Source organism: Peromyscus maniculatus, chromosome 21, assembly GCF_049852395.1.
Source record: "Peromyscus maniculatus bairdii isolate BWxNUB_F1_BW_parent chromosome 21, HU_Pman_BW_mat_3.1, whole genome shotgun sequence".
NCBI lineage: Eukaryota > Metazoa > Chordata > Mammalia > Rodentia > Cricetidae > Peromyscus > Peromyscus maniculatus.
Genome location: NC_134872.1, coordinates 14,900,215 through 14,924,911, shown reverse-complemented (window position 1 = coordinate 14,924,911; position 24,697 = coordinate 14,900,215). Strand labels below are relative to the sequence as shown.

Here is a 24,697-nt window from a genome sequence, read left to right as displayed (position 1 = left end):
TATCAGAATGTCCCAGAGGGCACATTCCCATTGACAGCTGTATTTCTATAACTTCACTGTTCCTAACTATTAGAAGACCAATGTAGCAATCTCAGAGAAGCAATGTTAAATGTCTGACACTAACAGCCACCCCGACACTATTGTCTGTGGATGACTAAAGACACCATCTTCAAAGCACTACATTGGTTCTGAGGGAGGGGTTCCAGGGACTTGTTAAGGACTAAGAATTGTGTTAGTCTATCTTAATTAACCAAAATTATCAGCCTCATTCCTTAATATCTAGAGAACTTTGTTCTATTCACTTTACAGAGAAAATAGGAAACCAGGCATGTAATTACCCTATTGATCATTGTAAATGTCCCTGATCACATCTTTCTTACTTTCCTTTCTTTTCTTAGTCAGGTCAATTAACTATTTTTCAGTGGTCCTCATGAATCTTCCCACCATCTTTTGCTTATGGTTATTTGCCAATTCCCATATTCACTGCATGGGTGCCATACAATTCTGAATATCAGTTCCAGGAGGTTGTCTGTCCTGGGCAGGAGAAATTCCACTTGTATTTATTTCCTCATTTTTTTTCACCTACAAATATATTTTGATGATGTTTTCTTCTCCCCTAACTTACCCTGTATACTCCCCAGCCCCCTGCCCATCCACGTTTGTGATCCTTATTTCTCTCAGAAAAAAAAAAAATCAGATCAAAACAAACAAATCTCATAAAACAAAACAAAGAAACCAGGGAGTCTGTTTTGGCCAACTCCTTCTGGCCATGGGGCATACCATGAAGTGTGGTTAACATATCCATTGAGACTCCACTGGAGAAAAATGGTTTTCCCTTTCGTGGGAGGTATCAATTGCAAATAGCTCCTTGGTTAGAGGTGAGCCTTTGTGACTGCCTCCTCTTCTCCATGCTGGGAACATGTGCAAGTCCTGTGCAGGTTGCCACACTCTGTGTGAGTTCATATGTGCATCATTCATGTTTCTTTGGAGTCACCCACCCCTTCTGGGTCTTACAGACTGTTTGCCACCTCTTTTGCATAGCTTCCTGAGTGACTCCTGAGGTGAGAGGTTTAACAAAAACATCTTATTTAGAACTGAGTGCTCCAAAGTCTCTAGCTCTCATTGTCCAGTTGTGAGTCTCTGTGTTAGTTCACACCTGCTGTAAGAAGCTTCTCTGATGATGGCTGAGTGAGGCCATCTATGGATATAGTGATTATATCATTAGGAGTCATTTTATGGAATGGTTACATCTTGTTCAGCCACTGGTCTTGGAGACCTTCTCAAACATCACAGGCTATTGCCAAGGCTGATGACTGCTTTCCACTACCTGATGGTAAGGCGCTATTGCTGAAGACAATACTTACTTATGTCATCAAATGCAGAGAAATCAAACTGGTGACCAGCTAGAAGCTTCACTTAGCATTCATGGTTCTGGATGGTAGTCTATATACTACCGGGGCAGAAAACTAAACATCAGTGCCACCCAGCTACAAACTCTGCCACCTACAACTGTTACTGGAGTAACCAACCAATTTCTGATTGGATATTGGGTCCACTTCATGAGATGGAACTAATACCTGACACTGCGGATATGACCAAGAACCTGAGACTAGATAGGCCATAGACCTAAGGGAAAATATAATACTATTATTCTGCTGGAAAAAAAAAAGCAATAAAACTACACTTGTATTTGAGTCTCAGAACCTAAGTTGCAGTGTTTAGGTGAGGCAGTTTTTCTGAATAAAGGTCATGATGAATGACTAGATAATGGACCAAGGTAGCAGCTATGCCTCTCTTCCTTAGGATCACCCTTTTATATTCCAAGATGTTATAGCAGGAAAATGAAAACAGAACAGCAAGCCTACCCTAACAAATGATGCAACGTTTCTGATACATCCATGTGTCCATGTGTTCCTGATTTAATTCGTTAAGTTCATAAGTGATAATATTTACTTTTACAAGTAACATTCAACAGTCTACCCCTCATGGTTTATATTTGTTTACCTATGTAAAGAAGACAAAGAGTTATTCTCCATCTGCATTTATACTCAAAATGAGGCAAACTGCTGTTTCAAAGTATGGAGTAACTCAGGGCTGCTGTATTCTATAATATGAAGTCATTTAGTATAGGACACAGCCTGACCACACTTACTGATTTACAACAGATTTCCATCAAACCTTGCACCTTTCGAATCTGAGCAGATCACATTGTTCTGGAATATTTCTCATCTCCTAGTTTACAAAGTGAAATTTGCATTTGGAAGCTTGGCAGAGGCTCCTCAAAGTTCAGGTTCATCATCAGTACTTGCCATTGCAGCTGCAGATTCACCCTAAGGGTTCAACAGATGATGGGAACATCTCCAAGTCAATGAGTTGAAGATACATTAGAGAAGGGATTTTTTTTTTGAGTTGAACACAATAGTGCTAGCTATTTATGAATGTGTTCCCAGTCTATCTGTTGGTGATATATAGTTGTATCTATTAGAAGGTGTAATGAGAGAGATCATTGCCTTGACAGAACCTTGGCTATGTTTCAGTGGGACATACGAAAGACTTAGGATCAGAACTCAAGAGGTTAAATGCAGATCTTTCATTGCAAAGGACTAATTGGAATTGTGTGAGTTCAAGTTTGATGAGATTCTAATGCAATAGACTATTGATAATGTAACTATTTTGTTAGATGAACAGACCATTGTCTCGGGTACATTTATCTATATGGTTTCATGGTGAAACAAGCAAAAATATTGAGGTTATTTGTCATTTACATTGCATTAAGACATTGATAGTTTTCTGACCCCTAACTATTGGTCAAGAACATTCACCTGAGTGACACAGCAAACAGCTGACCTGTAGTATCTGTGTGCGTGCGTGTGTGTGTGTGTGTGTGTGTGTGTGTGTGTGTGCATACATGTGTGGTATATGCATATCTCTATGTTTCTGTATGTGTACACATACCTTTGGAAGACAGAGGGTAACACTAAGAGTCTTCCTCAGTTGCTCTCCTCATTGTTTTTGAGACAGGGTCTCTCGTTGAAAACAGAGTTCACCAAGATGAACAGGCTGGCTAACAATCTCCTGGTTCTCCACCTGTCTTGCTCCCTTTAAGCTGTCTTAGATTGCAGGTGTGGACGATCATGCCTGTCTTTTTACATTGGTTCTGGGGATCTGAACTTAGCTTGGCATGCTTGCATTGAAATTACTATGCCAACTGAGCCACAGCCCAGGTGCTGTGTTCACAATTGCTAGCTTATAATGACACTACCACATTAATAATGCATTTAAGATAAGAAATAGAGATCTGACATTGACCTTGAGAAGTTTCACGTGGAGGGCTTACTTCTTACTCTTCCATCTTCAGTCAGTAGAAAGAAGAGGGATAAGGACCACAATCTTCAGAGGATTCTAAAATCTATAAAATGACTAAAATAAACCAATTAGGACCCCATAGGCATTAATTTTGATGATAAATATATTCTAGTTATAAGAATCTTGATATCATTTAATGGACAGTATAATTGATGATATCAAAAAGAAAATTTAATGATATTGTCATCAAAGTCTAACTAAATTCACAAACATTTATGTTTGTCTTTAATAATGCAGTATACAAATGTAAGAAATTCTTGGAGATATTAAAGTGAATGAGATTCTAATATCCATTTGTAATCTGTAGTTAAGCTAAAATCTTTTTGGAGATTAAAAAAACACATTTATTGACTATTCTCCTTCAAAAGCATACCACTGAAAGTAAGTATAGTTGAAAACAATTAAGATTTCTAACAAGGTTAATAAAATTTAAAAATATAATTTAAGACAGTGGTGAAAATGATGGTCTGATGTGTTTCAAAATTGCTTAGTGTAGGCATATTTTCAAAGAAGAGAAAACTGTCATTTAGAAAGCCAGAGAAATATAGGATGTCAAAGTAAAAATTGAATTTTGTTGACTATACTTTCTTATACAAAGATAATTATTTTACTATATTTGCCCCTAAATTATTCTCCTAACTCATTTTCCAATTGAATTAGTTTATTTCACTTTAATGTGCTGCTTTCTTGTTCTGAGTCATAAATGTTCATTTAATTCCATAATGCCCAGAGCATCCATATATTAAAAGAAGCTGATATGACACATTTAATTTCTGGGTTAACATCTCTTTTATTTAGTGCTGAGGTAATATCAATGCTGTGATTCTACTTGGGTGAAAATGTATTTCTATTTTCTAATGATGTGGTGATTGTTTGTTGCTTCCTTTGAGCATTCAGAGAAGTTAGATATTTACTAATGTTTGTCTTATTGTAAACAATTATTTTACATGATGATGTAGTTCAGTGACACAGGACCTCATGAAGCTCTAGATCTCGTGCCCCACACCACAAATTTAAATAAATAAATAACAATGGTTTTTGAAGACTAATATTGGTTTGTCCTAAAAAGAGATAAATACTTAAGGCAGGCAGAAGCTGCTATAGAGAAATGCCTTTATGTCCTTATGTACAGGAGAGTTTTCAAAAATGCTGTGTGAAGAAATCCTGTGTGAAGGAGGCGTGGTAGAGCATGTTTATAATCCAACACCTATGAGCCTAAGTCAAAAAAGTATAAAGAGTTGAAGGCTAGCCTGGGCTAAACAGTAAAAATATGTCAAAAAACAAACAGCTAATGTGTGAATATAACAAACTAACAACAAGTAATATCCCATCAAAAGACATAAATGAAAATGGCAGTCCATTCCACAGGCTGTGAAAGGCTTTTCAACACACACAACTAGCACACGCGTAATTGTCTGGATACATTTTCAAAAGAGGCCACTTAATGTAAAATTGAACAAATACTTCATAGAAAACATGTTCATTAAATACACAAAATTGCTAAGCAGTAAGAAAAATAGAAAAAAATATTAAATATCATTTACAGATTTCAAATGACAAAAACCCAATACTAATTGTTATTAGGAGACACCTGCAAATTACCTTTACCAATGAAAATGATACCAGTATTTTAGAAAATAATTTGCTGATAAATTAGTAAATTTAAATATGCACAGTGCTCACAACCCATTTCTGCCACTAGGATGACAAAAAGTATCATTCTGATTGCATACAATACATGCCAGAATGTGCATTGGGATATTTTTCATAATATGGAATAACAGGCCTCCGCTTTTTCTATTTTTTGTTGTCAGTGATGAGCTGTAGATACATTTGTTTTATTTTACCTTTATTGATGACCACTTGTATGAATATATTATATTTTCTTTGTGTAGATCTGATATATATTTGACATTTTTAAAACAGGTAAAAACAAAATAACATAAATAGGAGAACATTGACAGAGATGGTAAGAAAGCTTTTTTTTACTATATATAATATTTTATTTGAGAAAAGGGAAGTAATGTTAAATGTTTTGTTAAATTCCCCTCACTTTTGTAACCTTTTAAATCTCTTATTAGGTTACTTTGTACATGGTAGAATATCCTACTGAACAATAAATGCAAGGAAAATTGATTTCAAGTACAGGGAAGATTGTAGACTGGATGGGCAAAACATATTCACCCCTGATCTGAGGGTCAATCCCGTCTACAGCTTTCTAAGGGTGACATGACAGCCTTCATGATAACAAGAATTGGTTGACCCCAGGATCTCTTCAGTCTTATTTCTATCTCTGCCATGTCCAGTTCTGAAATCTAGATTCATGACTGTCATATTGTGTAACTATTATAACCATCATGCTTCCTGAAGCAAATCAAGTGGTGCATTCTGGAGACCTTCAATGTGATATAGTAACAGGCAACTATTCCCATTGCTTAATTACATGTAAATGTAACTGTGTTCTGGCCTTCCAGATTACACATTGTAGAATGCCTTATTATACACTAATTATATGTCCCTATTCTCTTTAGAGTCTGATGCTCTATTCAAATATTTTCTTGCTTAAAATTCTTTCTTTCTCTCCCAAATATTTGCTGCAGGTTTTCTTATAATAAATATAATGTGTGAATAATTTAGGGACTTTAAGCATTAGTATATAACTATTAATAATAATAGCAATATTTTTCCAGAGTTGAAGACTGAAGCCAGGGCCTTGTTCTTGCTTGACAAGCACTCTACCCCAAGCTAAATCTCCAGGAAACTGAATCCTGATAATCAGCAAGAGCAGGAAACACTCTTAACTGTTGAACCCTCTCTCTAGCCAGTCTCAAACATTTTTAAACCACACAAATACATGTTTGTAATGGCTGATTCATTAGTTCAGTCCTACGTGTCGTGATACACATGACATATGACACATAAGATGTGGCAAGTGACTTGGAAAAATCAGAAACTAGACATGGTTATTACAGAGGAAAGATCAAAAGAGATGGAATAATATTTGATCACAATTGTGAAGTTTCTCCTGGAATCTCCAGTGGTACAAACCCCAGCAGGATACCTTGGATATTGGTGTCCAAACACCAGTTGTCCATTGAAGCTGACACTAAAGAACTACACATTTTTTACATTCCCTGTTCAACCTCACTTTGGATCACTTAATACTCTTCTTCTTCCAATACCAAGGGAGTGTATTTTTCTTGACAGATCACAGCATCAGCCATGATGGCAGATGAGCCTGTGTGAGAGCAGAAGTTTTATAGACTCAGATCTTAACAATATGAAAGTAAAACCACCAATAACAACAAACATAGAAACAAAAAAAATATAGTCAACCACTCTACCTCTCATATATGCAGATGACATTCAAATAATGATAATGTAATAAAATTGCATGATTATATAATTATTTACTAGTAAAATTTTACAACAATAAATACTTGTAGGATTATTTCTGTACTGATATGATCTCTGAAGGAAAATTTTGGGATGAAAGCTTTGTCCTGAAATGTTTGCTATATAGATTTACAGCTTTCTTCCTTTTATTTCATTTTTCTCTTTTCTTATTAAAACTACTATATCTCTAAAAAAAATCATCTAGTACTTTCTTAACCAAAATCCTTGACAAGTTTAAAGAATGGCATTGTTGTTTTATGGCATTTGTTTTTATTATGAGCTATGTAAATATAAAGAGTTCTAAAATAAATCTTATACTTTTCTTTTATTTAAAGCATATGCATAATATTACACAGTATATGATAAGTTAAGGTCAATATTATTGTCATTAATTAGTGTAGCTTGCTATAAGGCAACAAAGCTGTTCTAGTTGGCAGAGACATTGCTCCAAACCATATGCTTTGGAGTTCTTCTGTGTGCTCTGATAATTGTTACTCTCCATCACGGAACTGATTGGAAATGTGTTTTCTTGCCCTCCCTTCATTCATACATCCCTTACTTTCCCCCACGTTTTCTAATTTATTTTTAACTTTTTCTAAACATCAAGACAGGGCAGATATTTGAGTTCAAGGACATGATATTGAACTCCTGTCCCAACTGATGCAGTCTTTTGATTGTGGCAATTGCTATTTTCCAAAAGATATCCAACTAACCATAGAAACATTACAAAACTTTATAGGGAAAATCAATCAAGAGGATACCAAGTCTAGCAGCACAGGAAAATTAGGCAATCTGAAGAGGTCTACATTCATATTTCTAATACTTCAGACATTCTGAGGAGGTCCATTTTTGGTCTTTACCAAGACCAACACCACAGGAAAGTGAAACACTGTGAAGAGGCCTTAACTGTTGCTTCCTGATGCTTTAAATATCTCAGGAAGGTCCATTCTCAGTTTTTGTATGGTGGCTGTCTTTTCCAATCATAGGGGGAAAAAACACGTTTGATTCATAGCATTATGAATGAAGGATGACATGGAGAAATACCATGCAGCTTATAGGCCAGGGGGAGCACAATTCTAATACAGTATTCACTGAGTTTACTTGGTCTGTAAAATGTGAGATACATAAATGTAATGAAATGAAGTGCAGAATCTTACCCCACAAGGTCCCATAAACAGTCATAGAAAGTCCTAGTCATTTGTAAGATTCATGTTTAAAGAGGAGCCTGTGAGTGGAGGTGCTTGCAGGAGAAGACCTTTCTTCTTTATATGTTGAGTATTAGGAAGAGACACTGGAAAATATCATCACTCTCCATGAGGGCTTATTTCAGTTCTTGTTGTACATATGTACAAGGACGGAACACACTTGCCAGCAAGAATTTTCTCTCTGCTCAAAATAGATCACATTAGATCTCTGATTGGAATTGACTTTTATTTTGTTTTTGTTTTTGTTTTTGTTTTTGTTTTTTTTGAGGTGGTTATGACGCGGGAAGAAATGATTCATTGAATGGCCTAATATCAGCTTAAGCTGGTGACATACATAGCATTTTGGCCCTCTGGTATCCTATGAAGAGAAGATAGATTTATTTAGGGCTTTCAATTCCATGTTCAGACTTGTCAGCAATGACTTCCTGGCTTCCTGACCCTAAGCAGGTAATTATTAGCTACTGTGTCTAGGGAAGAAGCCCTGAGAAAACAAAATGAAATAAGTAGGGAAACAGTCAACAGTCCTGTGTTCATTGATATTTTACCACGTTTCCAGTTTTTCTTGTTTCTCAGCTTTCAGCCCCAGGTCCTGTTTGTTTTCTTTTTGATACTAGAGCCTCAAAGTTAATTCTCCGTAGCATAAAGATTGAAGAGACTCAAAGCTGCCCAAGATGCAGAGAATGAGCAACACTTGTTGGCCCTAAACAAGACTCAGGGAACATTGTAGAAAAGAGGGGAGAGAAGTATGTTAGAGCGGCAAGGTAAGGTGAAGGACTGCAAACTTCCAGACCCCACAACCACTGCAACAGTTAATTAACAACAATAGTTACCCACACTGAGCCCACACAAGACCAGCCCTACCTTCATTCAGTCAAAAAAGTGGGAGGGGCTCACGGAGCCCTACCCTTAACTTTGAACTGTGGGCTTTTGACAGACTTCCTGCAAGGAATAATCAGTATCTTCCATTTTATACAAATTGCTGAGCCCACTGACTGCCAAGAGTGGTTCTAAGCCTTTATCACACAGCTAGCTGTGCTAGATAATTTTATGTCAACTTGACACAAGCTAAGTTCATCTGAGAGGAGGGAACCTCCATTAAGAAAATGCCTCCATAAGACTGGGCTCTAGGCAACCCTGTATGCCACTTTCTTAATTAGTAATTGATGTAGGAGGGCTCAGCCTACGGTGGGATGGTGGTCCTGGGTTCTATAAGAAAGAGGGCTGAACAAGCCTGTGGAGCAAGCCAGCAAGAAAGCCATGGTCTCTGCCTCAGCTCCTGCCACCAGGTTCGTGTCCTCTCTGAGTTCCTGTCGTAACTTCCTTTGATGATGAACAGTGGTATGTGTAAGCCGAATAAACCCTTTCCTCCTCAAGTTGCTTTTTGGTCATGGTGTTTATCACAGCAATATAAACCCTAACCCTAATAAACACTAGCCCTGATAAACTTGGTGGGTCACAAAAGCAAAATGAATAGAATGGAATGTGAGAGATATTTGTGGCAGCTAGATGGACAGGGATGGTAAGGATATGGAAGGTCAGTATGGACTATATGCATGTAAAAACATCTTTAATTAATAAAAGTAAACTATTAATTAACATAATGAAAAAACATTGCTTAACTTCAGCTACCTGTATATAATGAAAGTTTATATTCTAGTCATATGAAATGCATTTTTCCTTTCCCCCCAACAACTTCCTTGCTTATTTATAAATGAAAGATAGTAAGTACAATGTTAAATATTAACATATTCTTCCAAGGTTCTAGAAATAAAAATAAATCCACATTTTTTCATTTAAATAAAAAAAAAGAAAATATGTCAACACATTAACAAGTAAATCTGGCAGATTAAGTTCTTGAAATATTTCACACCTGTAAAACAGATGTTAAATTAAAGTGAATACCTGCTTGGGGTTATCAGTAATTAAAGGATTATCTTTTTTTTCTTCTTTTAGTCACTAATTTGCTTTTTTAATGAAAGTTTAGGCATATGCATAATTAGCTTATGGCAAATATTTCAATTTAAAGAAGTAAAGTAGTTCTAAACAAAGGCTGAGGACCTCCTTTCTTGAAGACTGTGATTTTAAATACTGGAGTTGGTGCAGTAGCTTTGAGTGATAGAATCATGGTTGAGAATTTTTACATAGCCTCGTTAAGAATAATTAGACAAGAAAATAACAAATTAGTTTTAGGAACATCTTGGATATAAACTGTGTAACTGCTTTTCATAATGTGCCTCCCACCCCCCAACACACAAACACATACTCTGCCCCTCCTAGACACTTAAAGTTCTGTTTTGGTTTTCTGTTTGTTTGCTTGCTTGTTTTACTTTTTTGCTTTAGGAAGACTCAGTGGATTTTTTTTTAATGAGTCATTAAATTGAGAAGCAATAATGTTGAAGGGATTGTAGTGGGTAGCTTTTCCAGCTTTGACCTAGAAACACTGCCCCTAGAGTAATGGTAGGTAACTGTCACACCTGCCTATGACCTTCCCCTGGGGCTGACCTGCCCCTGAGGCATGGTGGAGAGGGAGCCCCTTAAGACTCCATGTACATACGTGCTTGGCCCCTTCTGGATACCTTGTGGTCCTGGAATCTGTATGGGAGACCAAACCTGAGTTCTCCACTGGATGATCATGTCTCCTGGATCCTGTAACCAGTCCCTATTGACTGTAAGTTATCCCAGAAACAAACTTCTCTTGATTACCAGATAAATTACGTGGAGTTGCCTCATTAAATACAGCAATAAGGGATAGTGGCTGTGTAAAATAATTATAATAAGTTAAAAACTTTGGTGGACCTAAAGTAATTCAGATAATTATAGGCTACTGATAAGGAAGTAACTGTATGTAAGGTATAAAGTGACAAAATCTATGATCCCAGACTGGAACTCTCAGTCTATCTAAAGTTACAGGGGTGTGCCATCATCCAGGTTTCACAAAGTCTTGGTAGCAGGAGTCAATATGCAGTATATGTTTAAGGTACAATTTAACAAAATCATGATGCACGTTAAAACACCTCCTCAATGCTAACAGAGTACCTTACTCCATAATATTGCTTAAGTCCAGGCAACTGGATAGGCAGTGTAGGAACTCCAGTGGAAACCATGAATAACTGGTAGCAAGTACGCATTTTCTCTCTTTTTTAGAGAAATGGAAACTCTCTTGTTATAGAGATAGCAACAGACCTGTCTTTAGACAACTAATGAATTTCTACACTTTCCCAGTTTCTTGTACTTTGGGCCATTTTAAAGATTAAAAGGAAAGGGGGAATGTTAATTTATAATATGGTCTTATCTGTAAGACATACCGTAGGATTATATAGAAGGTCTAGAATTTTATGAGGTTTTCTGTCACCGGGATTCAGATTATCTCAAATTGCTATGATGATACAGGGAATTTTAAGAGTGTGAATCAGGGACTCCTACCAAGTCAGGGGCCAGAAGAGGTTTCCTGGCAAGGATAGGCATATGCTGACATCAGTAGAAGATGCAAGTGATGGACAGGTTGGCCACAAAAAATAAAAATGGATTAAAAATCATGAAACAACAGCAGGTCTCAAGGGTAGCTCTGGATGAAAGAAAAAGTACTAAGGAAGAGAAAGCACTGGATTCCTCCTACAGTTAGAACATACACTAAATGAGTTTGAAAGATAGGGGAAGGACACTGCAGCAGCTGGTGGGCCAGTTAACATATTTTAATTTTTTTTCTCTGAAAAAATGTTATGTAGTCCAGGCAGTGGTGGCACATGCCTTTAATCCCTGCACTGAGGAGGCAGAGCCAGGCAGATATCTGTGAGTTCAAGGCCAGCCTGGGCTACAGAGCAAGATCCAGGACAGGCACCAAACTACACAGAGAAACCCTGTCTCAAAAAACCAAAAGAAAAAAAAATGTTATGTATTGAGTTCTAGGCCATAAAATATTTAGATTTGACCTAAAATGAAATGACTAGTCATTTTCAACAATATTTTATCAATTCTTTAATTATCTTATATAATGTATTTTGAACATATTCATCCCACCTCCCTCAACACTTCCCATTACCACCCTCTCCACTTTCTTCTCCCTTTGCATCCAACTTTGACATTTCTTCTTCTTTTATTTGGTTTTCTTTTCCTATGGAGTCCAGTTTGTATTGCCCAAATAGTCTTGGGAGTGGGGCCTCTCCTGACATGTGGTTGACTTACAAGGGTCACATCATCAAGGAAATGGACTCTTTCTCTCCCTTCAGCTATAAAGCTCCTTAGCTAGGGGTGGGATTTCATGGCCACCCCCTACCCCATCTATGCTAGGATTGGGGATTGCAGATTTCTTGGGTATTCTGTCACAATTGCTGTGAATTCATAAGTGTGACTTCCCTGTTGTATATGTAAATCATGATTTCCTCAATTATTGACCACTTCTGGCTCTTACAATCTTTCTGCCCCTTTTCCATCAAAATTCCTGAGTCCTGGGGAATAGGAAATGGGTGTGATATGTATTAACCATTTTTAAAAGAATATTTTTATTGTACAAAGACAATCATGTTAAAGACAGAAAGTTAGCATAAAATGTTGTGACATGTTTTCCTGTAGGAAGAAAACTTGGGGGAACCTTGACTAGAAAGGAGTTAAGAATCCTCTGATGGGTCTGGAGATGGAAATCATCACATATGAAAAGATGTCTTCCACGAATTAAATTCAGACTTGCTAGTGGACCCCTGGGGGAAACTCAGGAAGTGGGAAGGGCATAGTTGACTTCACTCAGGAGTTGGCACAAATTATTGACATTGACTTTGCCAGTGTGACTGAAAGAGACCATGCTTGGCCTAGGACTAAGCAACAACTTTTTTTTTTTTTTTGGAATTCTGTTTTGAAATTCTAAGTGCAGAAGACATCATCTGGGCAATGAAACTCCCGGAAAGCTGGTAGGAAGAACAATGTACCAGTCATTAGCAATCAGATGACAGCTGTCATGTCGGAACATGACAAACGTGATTAACTCTGAACTTTATTGAAACAACAGTGTTTGATATAAAAGGAAAGTTTTAGAACCGAATGGTCTTTCCAGACTGCCTCCTCTTCTGGATTTCAGTTAGTAGCTAACTGAATGGTCCTCAGGCTGCAATTGAAGCAGAATGTCTTGGGAGTCAAATCTCAGACATGTCACCACTGTCATTCTAAGACTTCCTTCTGGTTCTCAACCCAACCAGTTGTGTAAGATCATTGAAGGATGCATGGCATACATTTAACATGATGACATAGCTGTAGAATAAGCCACCTTGATTCAGGTATTAACATTCACATCTCACATTTAGTAACAAATTAGATGTTAGAAATAGGTAAGACCCTAATAGGTTGAAAATGTTCAGCATGGAAAACTAATGTGTGGTTTAACCAAGACAGTGAAGAGTAAATTAAACAGATAGGAGAAGTCTGTTTACCAGGTCTCCTCACCAACAGCTAATTCACTCATCTCATGGCAAGTAGGTTTTTCACAGGCCATAAAGAACAGGAAAGTTGGAATTACTTCCTAGCATTCCCTTTGATTTCAAGTAGGATATTTTACACTCCATCAGTCCTTGCCTAGTCTATCCAAAATTACTTTCTGCTCAAGACAATTCTAAATAAACTTGTTATTAAAAATATTTTCCTGCATCTCAGAGCTAATTATACTTTCATGAATACATCATTTCAAAACAAACACTTGAGCTGCTTTGAATAGTGTTATTAATAGATTATGTGTCTGTCAAACACATTAGTGTTCTGAGTTTAAAAGTAATAAAGAAAATAGGTAATAGGTTTGGGCCAATCCTGAAGTATCAGTTGGACATGGTGATGCTTACTGGTAGAAAATGGGAGCCCTATAAAAGATCTAACTGAGAAGTTGTTGAGTTAAACTCTTACTTTGTGACATTTTCTACTACCAAGGGGACAGTGAGGAGAATAAGTCTGTTGAAAGCATACTAAATAGGAGATTGTAGGTGGGTAGGCCACTGTCCATAGAAATCCAACAGTATTCTCTCAGAACCAGTTCTTGTTGGGCACAGGCATGGTCTGAAGGAAACTTTGGTAGATGTAAGGTTAATCAATACTTTCCCAAAGGGAAATGAATTCAATAGAATGCAACATAGACGATTCCTAGAAGAAGTCATGCTCTGTCAAACTCCTAAAGAAGAATAAAACTGGGCAGGAAAAGGGGAAAATAAACTTCCAGAAGATTAAAGCATTAAATAGATATGTTCCAGTATGTCTAGGAAATGGTCCTTGAACCAGGGACTGTGGGCCAAATAGGACTGAGTATGAGACTCCCTCTCTCTCTCTCTTCTCTCTCTCTCTCTCTCTCTCTCTCTCTCTCTCTCTCTCTCTCTCTCTCTCTCTCTCTCCCTCTCTCCCTCTCTCCCTCTCTCCCTCTCTCCCTCTCTCCCTCTCTCCCTCTCTCCCTCTCTCCCTCTCTCTCTCTCCTTTCTTCTTTCTTCTTTCTGTTTTGTTTTATTTTGTTTTTGGTTTAGCAGTGTAAGATCTATCCTATACTTAAAATGTTTTATTGCATTTTTGTTTACTTGGATTTACTTGCTTATGTTTATGTATAGACACATGGATGTCAGCACATACATATGGGGATGTCAGGGGACCACTTATGGAAGTCAGCTCTTTTTTTTTTTTTTAACCACATGTCACAGGTTTCTATCTAGGCTTGGCAGCATGTGCCTTGCCCAGCTGAGCCATCTTGCTAGCAGTAATGTCTATCCTTAGTTGAAACCAGCTGGTGGAATTTAGTATTTACACATATTAATTTCTTCCCTTTTCCTTCATTTTGCCTGCTCAAAAATTTATTAAGTACCCTTTTCTCCTCTACCAGTATTCATTCTGGAATGTGATTGTTTTATCTATTCTCTGTATCTGTCATGGCTCTAGGCCCTTTTTATACATGGGTGAAGGTAGCATTCCTTAAGAATACAGGCTGTATCCCATGCACCTGAAAAGATAAGTACAATCTAAAACCCTCTACTTCTAGGATCAACTGGGATTCCTATTCTTCTACTCCTCAACCACTTCTTCTTTCTCATTGTCCATCTATCCCTCTCCACAAATTAGTTGTCACTGTGTTAGTTCAGCTATTTCTGTCATTAGTGATTAAGAAAACATAAACTCCACAAAAAAAATTGATTCCACAAACACGACATTGAACTCTACCTGTGTTTAGATGTTATTGTTCTTCTGGTCCCAACTCTTTCTACCAAATCTCTTTGTTCCCATGAAATACACAGTAGTACTGCCATACAAAAATCATTAGGATGGGGAAATTATAAATAATTTCCTTTTACACAGGGTTTAGGAGGATGACGCATGAGGATTTGCCAGTCCATCTGCCCGTCTTCATTAAAGACACATCAATGGCAGGAGAGCAGGAGGCCGTGAAGAGACCACCTGGGGACGAGGGAAGATGGGGTGGGGCATCAAAGCCAGGCTCGTCATTCCAGATCACCTCTGTCTTGTGATAACCAATCGGGTTCTAGGAGAGCGAGATAAATTCCCTCTGAGGGTGATTCTCCCAGTGTCCCTGTGCCACATTTCCATAAATACACCAGTTTCTGTCACTGCTATATAAAAATTAAACTGGGGCTGGAGAAATGACTCCAGCCTTGAAGGCTAGGCTCACAACCCGAATACAAAGCATCAGATTGCTGAAACAGGAATAGTTAGGGACCCATTCAACATAGATTCGTGCTATAGCTGCGACAGAGAAGGAAAATCCTCAATGGTTATTCAGCGTTTCTCTTACTCCAAAGCGCGTAATATGTTTTGGGGGAGAAAAAAGTCATTCTTTTAACTGTGTTCTGGATCGCATGCAAATAGATCTCATGAAATGAACAGCTAAACCCGGGAGCGGGGCCTCTGGGAGGCTGGTAATAAAAGCTGTGTAAGAACAGATGGGACAGACAGAAAGCTAAACTGTGGGGAGGGGCAAGAAGAGGAGAGAAGGGGAGAGCATTACCGTAGATGTGAACTCTGAAAGGGACTCATGAACACTGACAAAGAAGAGATTAAAAAAAAAAAAAAAAAAAAAAAAAAACTTACAGCCTTGTCACTTCAAAAGAGAAAATGCAAACTTACCTCACAGAACTGTGCTTCCAAAGACTGCATGGCCTGTGCTGACATGCATGAAAGGCAGGAAACATTGTTTTATCAGCAAATCTTGAAATCACCTTCTAGATAGCACACACGTGTTAGCCATGCATATCAAGTTACTTTCCAACATGTATATAACTGTGGCATAAATACGCATATGTACACATATCAGCCTATTTGTTTCTCCAAAGAGTGTCTTCTGCCTCTGAAATGTACATGTAGCAGCTTGTAAGCTTAGCCTTCACATTTAACTTGTAGATGTTATAATGCTATTTTTAGAGCCATTATTGAGTAATACTCAATAAGGTGAGGGTTTAAAATGTGAATTCATTATCACTTATGATTGACAGACATTACTCCGAAGATTTCAATGTAAGGATAAAAACTCTTTATAAGTTATTTATATTTTAAAAAACTGTATAAATATACTTTATTTTATTGTCACTGCTAAATAGTTCTATGCTAATGGTTGATATATTATCTAATTTTGATGTTAATACTATATTAGTGTTATAAAATCTGATGTGTTCCTTTTCCAGGGATCATTAGGTAATTCATCTATTATCGTATAATGAATTTTACGTATCTGTAAATCTCTCGCTAAATATATACATGTATCCTTTCTTCCTTTCTTTCTTCTGTTTTCTGATCTGCTCCCAATGGTGATTCTGTACTTTGACTCCAGACTGGCAATATGAGGGTAAGGTAACTAAAATAATCCCCAGCACCTCATGGCATCCCTGGCTTGTCCATTTTCCCTTTATTGTTTTTAGAGCATTATTAAAATTCTATTCATTCTCTTTAATTATACCCTTTATCACAATTAATTTTCAATTATGTTTGTTTCTGTTGTGGAGCTTTCTCATCATTTATCCTGTTAATCATCGCACTATGGTATTTCTCTGCGTTAAATTGCCATTCCATTATCTCTGTCCGGGAGGACTGCTTCCCAGCCATCTTCTCTGGTTTCACAGTGAGGTTTGAGCAGTGTTTGGCTACAGTGCCATAGAATCTGTGTGGGCCTTGAAAAATGTTTTCTTTTAATAGCAAAACCCTTGAAATGTTGTATGTTGGTTTGATTGTAATTTTTAAATATCAGTGTATATCTTGGTGAATTTAATCTTAGTAAGTTCTCTTCCACTTATTAATTATAGTCTTTGATTATCTTTTCTCTAGATTGCAAACTGGCTAGGGGAGGCCCACCAGCTACCATCGTGGCCATTGATGAAGAGAGTCGAAATGGTGAGTGAGTTCTGTATTTATCAGTACTTTTTAGAATAATAAGAATTTCTTTTTATTTTAGCATTTGGCTTGATATGATCAGAGACTCCACATAAAAGTTTTTTTAAATTGCTGGGCGGTGGTGGTGCACGCCTTTAATCCCAGCACCTGGGAGGCAGAGGCAGGTGAATCTTTGTGAGTTCAAGGTCAGCATGGTCTACAGAGCGAGATCCAGAAAAGGCACAAAGCTACACAGAGAAACCCTGTCTCGAAAAAAAAAAGTTTTTTAAATCAAAATCCATAAATGATTCATCTTTAATTTTCTGTCCAAAGCTTTCAAATATATCACTTCTAGAAACGCTTCATTTGGATTATGTCACAAAGGACTCTTTTAGTCAATATAAGTCTATGAGTAGAAACTGATCAGAGTTAGCCCAAGCATGAATCATATATGTGCTGGGATGCTTCTGTAATTAGGAAGAACTGAGAGTCACACATAGAACCATCTAACTGAAATACAGTGTGTTCCTCCAAAGAAGGCATCATACTGTGAGTCCCGACTGGAATCAGCAAAGATGAAGGTTTAAAATTGGTGAGACACAGTGGTTGAGCATGGATAGCAGGGAGTCTGCAGGGAGTTGAAAGAGAGCCCACAGCTAAAGCCGCCTGCAGGGAAGAAGCCTGAACATTCACTCCATTCGTCCTGTCTGCAGTCATTAGAAATAATGCCCAACCATACTGAGGTGTATAATATATATATATATATATATATATATATATATATATATATATATATATATATATTTTTTTTTTTTTTTTTCTCAAAATCAAAAAGGTATGTGATTTTGTTCTGGAACTATCACTTTTCACGTGTTTGAACACTAAAATAGTCATAAAATCCCCTCCTCTGTTGGGTCATGTGGAGATGGTGAAGTTTGGGGCCATTCTGCGTGAGAGTGTTATGGGCATGTTCTCCATTGTTCCTCTAAGTGGTTTTCTTGGGTTGTTGCTGGTGCACTTCCTGTTATAGGGGAGTGCTCTGGGATTACACTTTAAGGAAATGGATTGTGTCAAGTGGCTCATGGAAAGATTGCTTTTTCCCCCCTGTAATTATACTTAGACTTACTTTGAGAACATGAACAAGCATTAAAATGATGTAAAATTGTAACAACAACATGCAGTTCATTATGTATTTATTTTTGATGGCTACCCCTTTTATTTACCTGAAAAATCACTGTAACTTTCTAATTTTATCCATGGTCTTTGTAAGTAGTCAGCATATTTGCACTGTTGCTAGCCTCCATTTAAAAAAATGTGAAGAACAAACACTATTTTTAAAATATTAGGTAATTATGAAAATGTATTCTGGTTATTTAAAAATTAATTCCATCCATCTACAATGAAAACATATGGAGTGAGTAATTACGACCAGCTTGAATAAGTTGGAACTAAATTATAATTATATACAAAGGAGAAAAATGTATTAAAGTGCTATAATAGGAAAAGACTTTTTTTACAGGTAGATTTATGGTTTTCTTAGATTTAACTATTTCTATTCAGAACAACCCTATATTTCTTTCACACACAAGTTTGATTTTTTAGATGGAAGCATAAAGCCAGTGAGCATGCCAGAATGTCTATGTGTGTCCTTTCCTTACTTTTAACCAATTCCTTGTGCTTAAAACTGAGCTGAAACAAAAGTTACTTTAATTAAAGGACATTGTGTTAGCATGTCACTCTACAGTGCTTCCAGATCATGCTACAGCACTGGTGGCTGGCTCCTTGAGTGTAACTGAGCCCTGTCTTTGCAAAGAGCGCAGAAAGAGATTGGCAAGACTGCACTGGTGTAGGAGGGAGTTTAGTCCTGCTGTTTGGTGCTGCGTGAGGTTGTTGTGCTTCTTTCTTGACATATTTTACAAAAACTGCCAAGTCCTCAGAATGCTGCCAGGGCTGTGTAGGCATCAACACACAGTGTAAACACCACCCTACAGTAAATGTTTTGCATTTTTTCCTTTTACATGAAATTTATAAAACTGTCAAGATCAAAAGTATCTCTGCCAGGTACTATAATATGCACAATTTTCTTTGCTGTGAGAATCTTAGGAAACATCTCAAGACATGGCATTCATAATCTAGGAAACCCCCAAAACTTCCCGCTAAGCCAGGTATTTCCAGTCCTAGTATTAAACACTGTGTAAATTTCTCCTCTTCTGCCTATTTTAAATGGTAATAATAAACTCTTGTGTATCCTGCTTTTCCAAGGTCCAGTAGATGGAAAGATGTTTGCAAATATTTCAGAGAGACCTATATAAACACTGAGGTTCTTGCCTGAGCCCAGCCTGAGTCATGACCCTTTCAATGAATTAAAGATAGACCACTAATATCAAAGAGTGATAGATATGATTTTCTGGGTTTTTTTTATTCCTCTTCCTCTCCCTTCCCTTTCCTCTCCTTCCCTCCCACCATCAAATTTCTATAATAATGCATTTATTTCAAATAATTTCTAATGAAGTATCTGTGATACTTATGTACATTCCACATTTAAATAAGATAAATGACTTAGATCATAAGCTATTGAAAAACATATAAAGCTCAGTTGGGGATAAAAACAGAATATGTATTTAGTACATGTGCAATTTGAAGGATTGTTCTGTTGTGGTTAAGCATGGATTGTGCTAACTCGGCAGATGTATTTGCCACATTGCTCTGCAAAATTATAGTCAGCCAGAGAAAGTTAATTGTCTCTCTGAGTGTATTTACACAAGATTCCAGGATAATTCTTGATCAAAGACTCGCTACCACTGAAATTGGAATAAGTAAAAGACAATTTTAAATGAACAGAAACTAGAGTTTTCTACAACAGATTATTCATTTAGAGGCAAAGCAATTGTAATGGTAGAAGAAACTAAAATTTTGGCTAGTCAGGGGTGGTCTCACATTCTTCTAATCCTACCACTCTTGAAGCATAGGCAGGTGAGTCTTTGTGAGTTTAAGGGTAACCTTAGCTACATAGCAAGTTTCAGCCTACCCAGGGCTACATGGTGAGAGAATGTCTCAAAAAACAAGGACAAAAAAATTCTTGTGGCTAATTAACAATGATTGTGCCATTTTACAATGTATTGAAATAGATCTGACATTATAATATTCTTACAAGTTAATAGGGTCGTCCATGTCAATGTCAAACCACTGCCCTTTGATGTAACATGGTAATTCTAACATTTGGGCAACTCAGAAGAGTATTTTATCCTATAATGTTGTAGTGGCCCTGACATTTCTAGTGGAAGAAAAAAATGAATCTTTGTGTAATGTTAGTGATTTGGTAGATGCTACATTACATGAAAAGCATGATTTCAAACTCATCCATCAACATTGCTCTATTTCTTATCCCACTCATCATCAAGTCACTCTGAATTATTTTGTTTACAGTGAAAGTAGTTCACAGTGATGAAGGAATCATTTTCCTGTGAATTATAAAGGTATTATCATGTCAGACTCCCCCATATATTTAACTGCTCCTATGATTACTAGTGTGTGATAGCTGTTGTCATGGGAAACCATTTGGCTGTGTCCATCATCAGGAGGCTGCATACAGGGCAACACATTCCAATTGTTTCATTTGTACTAGAGGATGGTTTCCAAAAGGTCAGTGGTGACATCTGTCTGGGTGTGTAACTGAAGTGACAAGGAAAGAGGAAGGTCTCAGTATTAATAAAAAAGTTGTTACTTTTCTCCTTAAATGGTCTCTCAGTTTATTAGAATTTCATCAAGCTCTATATTTTCTCATACTAATCATATAATCAGTTTTGGCTGTATGTTCAAATAAACAACAGGATTTTAGGAAATAATAGAGTGACCGCAGTACTAGGAAAAGAAGACATACACAAAGCAGCCAAAATATAAAAAAAGACCACTGAGCTGAAGTATTTTGTTATAAAGAGAAATAACTATAGATGTTCGTGATGGCTTTAATTACATTTTAAATTTCATGATTCAGTATTATTATCATGATTAAAGATGATGAAAAGGTGAATTGTGTAGAGTTGCCCATCATATTTAAGGAAAGAATCATTGGGTTTTGTTATGTGCATGCTTCTTCATTCTAACATTTATGTTAACTATGTGCATTATAGAAATATGCCTGGATTATACCAAACTGAATCATCTAACACATATAGACCATTACTCCTAAGTGAAACTATTGCAGTGAGTGACTTTTTATAAATGCAGTGTTTAAGTCATAGGCCATCAAGGCAATGGCTAGATAGAGTAATACTTTCATTTGTATAAACTGTAGGGCTATCAAACCAGTGGTAACAAGAATGGCCCAGGTATGCCGGGCGGTGGTGGCGCACGCCTTTAATCCCAGCACTCGGGAGGCAGAGCCAGGCGGATCTTTGTGAGTTCGAGGCCAGCCTGGGCTACCAAGTGAGTTCCAGGAAAGGCGCAAAGCTACACAGAGAAACCCTGTCTCGAAAAACCAAAAAAAAAAAAAAAAAAAAAAAAAAAAAAAAAAAAGAATGGCCCAGGTATTACCCTACAAAATAAGAGAGGGGGTTGTTCACTTGTAACCTGTAGGAAAGTGCATTCTACCATAGTTTTTCACTAAAGGAGGATATGAGGATATTCTCCACATGAATAAGTCAACCTAATTTAATGATTGGTTCCTTGCAAAACAATATGCACCTATGCAGCTCAGTGCCCCTGGTGCTGCTTTTGAAACTCATTAGGGAATCATGGGTAGAAGATGTCAATTAAAATGACAGAAAAATCAGAGCTGTCACATGTGGAGAAAGGAGCACGTTTAGGGCCACATTGTCATGGGAAACGACTCAGGGATTCCTCTTCCTCCTTGACTGTCCACTGCACTGCTTAGGTTTGGTGTGTTTAGCGCTTTGCAGTTCCTTGTGAGTGGGTGGCTGCTGATGCCACTCATTTAGGAACAGTGGGTGGAGGGTGCATCACAGTTAAGTTGCTGGCTTTAAAATGCAGCACCCGGACTTTCCAAGAACCATCCTCGGCATGGATCTCCAGGGTTACCTGTCCTTCCATTATCTTTCTTGAGGCTTTAAATTACACTCTCTTGCCCCCACCCCATGTCCTTTCTCTTCCAAGTTACCTTCACACATAAGCGTTTCAAGCACACTCATGTTGCTTGTGATCAGATGGTGGATTAGTGAGTTGGGTGTTCCGACCATAGAGCTGTGAATTTTCCTTTAAGGACACAAAGAATCTGAAAGTGGTCAAAATTCTCCTCATCTTTGAATAGAGTGTAGAAACCAACAGTGTGAAGGTTCTTAGCAACCACTTGAGGAAACCAATAATTCCACAACATTTTGAAATGCTTTAATCTCAAAGGGCCTCCCATAGCAATTAAGAAAATGTTTATACACCAAATAATTCTCCATGGAATGGCTGTAGTGTTTCAACCACATGTACTCTTTGCATGTGGATCAAGCGATACTAAAGTAGTGGCTGTGTTCAATATATAGATACTTTAGAAATCTGTGTGTTTCTTTTATATTATTTCGGGAGGTATAGTTCAAGCAAATGTTTACTCTTTATACCAAAAAAAAAAAAAAGAATCTCCTAATCACAATGCTTTCAGTAATAAAAATGGTTTTAGATATTGTTATCCAATGCATTGCTGAAGTACTTTCAGCTTTACAGATGGGCTTACTGAATAGAATATGGAAACATATCAATATTTTATATCCAACAGACTATTTTATTGTATTTTTGAAATTATAATCACATCATTTCTCCCTTTCTCTTCTTCACTCTAAACCCTTTCATATACTCCCCTTCCTCTCTCAAGTTCTTGGCCCATTTTCCATTAATTGTTGTTACATGCATATATGTATATATTCCTAATCATAACCTATTTAATCTGTATAATGTTACTTGTATATATGTTTACAGGGCTGAACATTTGGTATTGGATTACCAATCGATGTGGCAACACACTTTTTAAAAATCTGTCAGAACTACTTGCCACCAATTATCAGAAATAAGTTTTATTTATTTATTTATTTATTTATTTATTTATTTATTTATTTATTCGAGACTGGGTTTCTCTGTGTAGCTTTGTGCCTTTCCTGGAACTCGCTTTGTAGACCAGGCTGGCCTCGAACTCACAGAGATCCTCCTGGCTCTGCCTTCTGAGTGCTGGGATTAAAGGCGTGCACCACCACCGCCTGGCAATATTTATGTATGTATGTATGTATGTATGTATGTATGTATGTATTTATTTATTTATTTATTTATTTATTTATTTATTTTGGAAAGTAGAGATGATGGGCATCTTGTTTTCTTTGTGTTTAGTTTATTTATTTTGAAGATGAAGATTGTGGGTATTTTGTTTTGTTTGGTTGGTTTGTTTTAGTTAGTCTGTTTCTGCCTTCTGAATTCTGTATTTTTCTATATTTTATGGAATAAAATTTGCTAATCAAAATCAAGTTATCCATGCACCCACATTACTACCTTTAACTTCTCATCAACTTGGCTACAATAGAATACATATGAAGGAGACTGCTTGCATTCTTTTTTTCTTGTCACAAACAACCCAAATAAATGCACACTACGTAACTGTCAGTTTGTCATGTGCACACCCATTTGTTAAGTCACTTATTTAGACCTCTTTTCAAGATGTGTTTATGCATATATCCTGGTATTGTTGCAAGAAGCATAGAAACTGTATTGGGATGTATCAAGAAAAAAATTAGTGTGGAGCATCCACACATGTGCTAGGGGTGGATAACCAGGAGAAAATGGAAAGGACAGCAAGAGAATGGAGAATGATAGAGAGGTAGGAGAAGCAGTGTGCTGAGTAGAGCCCTGAACAGTTAAGACTAAAGATATGAGCTGTGCATTTAGAAGCGTTATTTTATACTACACATAGGATAAACACATCCAGACTTCACAGATGAACACGAGTGATAATTTCAAGAAGCAGTAAGAAGTTGATGGAGGAGACATCAGATGACTGACAGCTAATGTGTTCGCATAAGCGTAGAAGAGTGGTTCTGATTTATTGCATACATGCACGTTAGTCATGGAAGTCTTTGATGTTGTTATTAATTTCCTAACAAATCCATTGATGTTGAACTCATACAGCAGCCTTTAGTACAGAGCACCTTTCTCTTCCTTATCTCTCAGTAGTCTTGTTCTCCACAATTCTGAGGTCAAACATAGCTACATGGCTCCATATGTTTGCTTATATCTCATATCTATCTTTTGAAAATATCTGCTCTACTAACAAAAAAATAGTGACTAAATTAAATCATAATTAAAAATTAAATATAGTGACTCACTGGTGTCACCACCACAGGTAGCACATAGCTAAGGGCCTACGTGAACATTGGGCACTTTCAATCATAAGTTAACACCAGGTGACTGGAAGTGGG

At 37.1% G+C, this 24,697-nt stretch overlaps 1 protein-coding gene and 1 pseudogene across 2 annotated transcripts in view; one reads left to right on the top strand and one right to left on the bottom strand.

Annotated features, from left to right (window-relative positions):
• LOC143269994 (calcium uptake protein 3, mitochondrial-like) overlaps positions 1-16,103 on the bottom strand; it is a 70,757-nt pseudogene extending 54,654 nt beyond the window's left edge.
• Pcdh15 (protocadherin related 15) overlaps positions 1-24,697 on the top strand; it is a 1,435,956-nt gene that overhangs the window by 877,035 nt on the left and 534,224 nt on the right. For both annotated transcript variants that reach the window (XM_042266444.2, XM_076556998.1), the window contains exons 5-6: positions 16,759-16,773; positions 17,250-17,315. In XM_042266444.2, the coding sequence (XP_042122378.1) occupies positions 16,759-16,773; positions 17,250-17,315 (81 nt within the window). The remainder of the gene's footprint in view (positions 1-16,758; positions 16,774-17,249; positions 17,316-24,697) is intronic.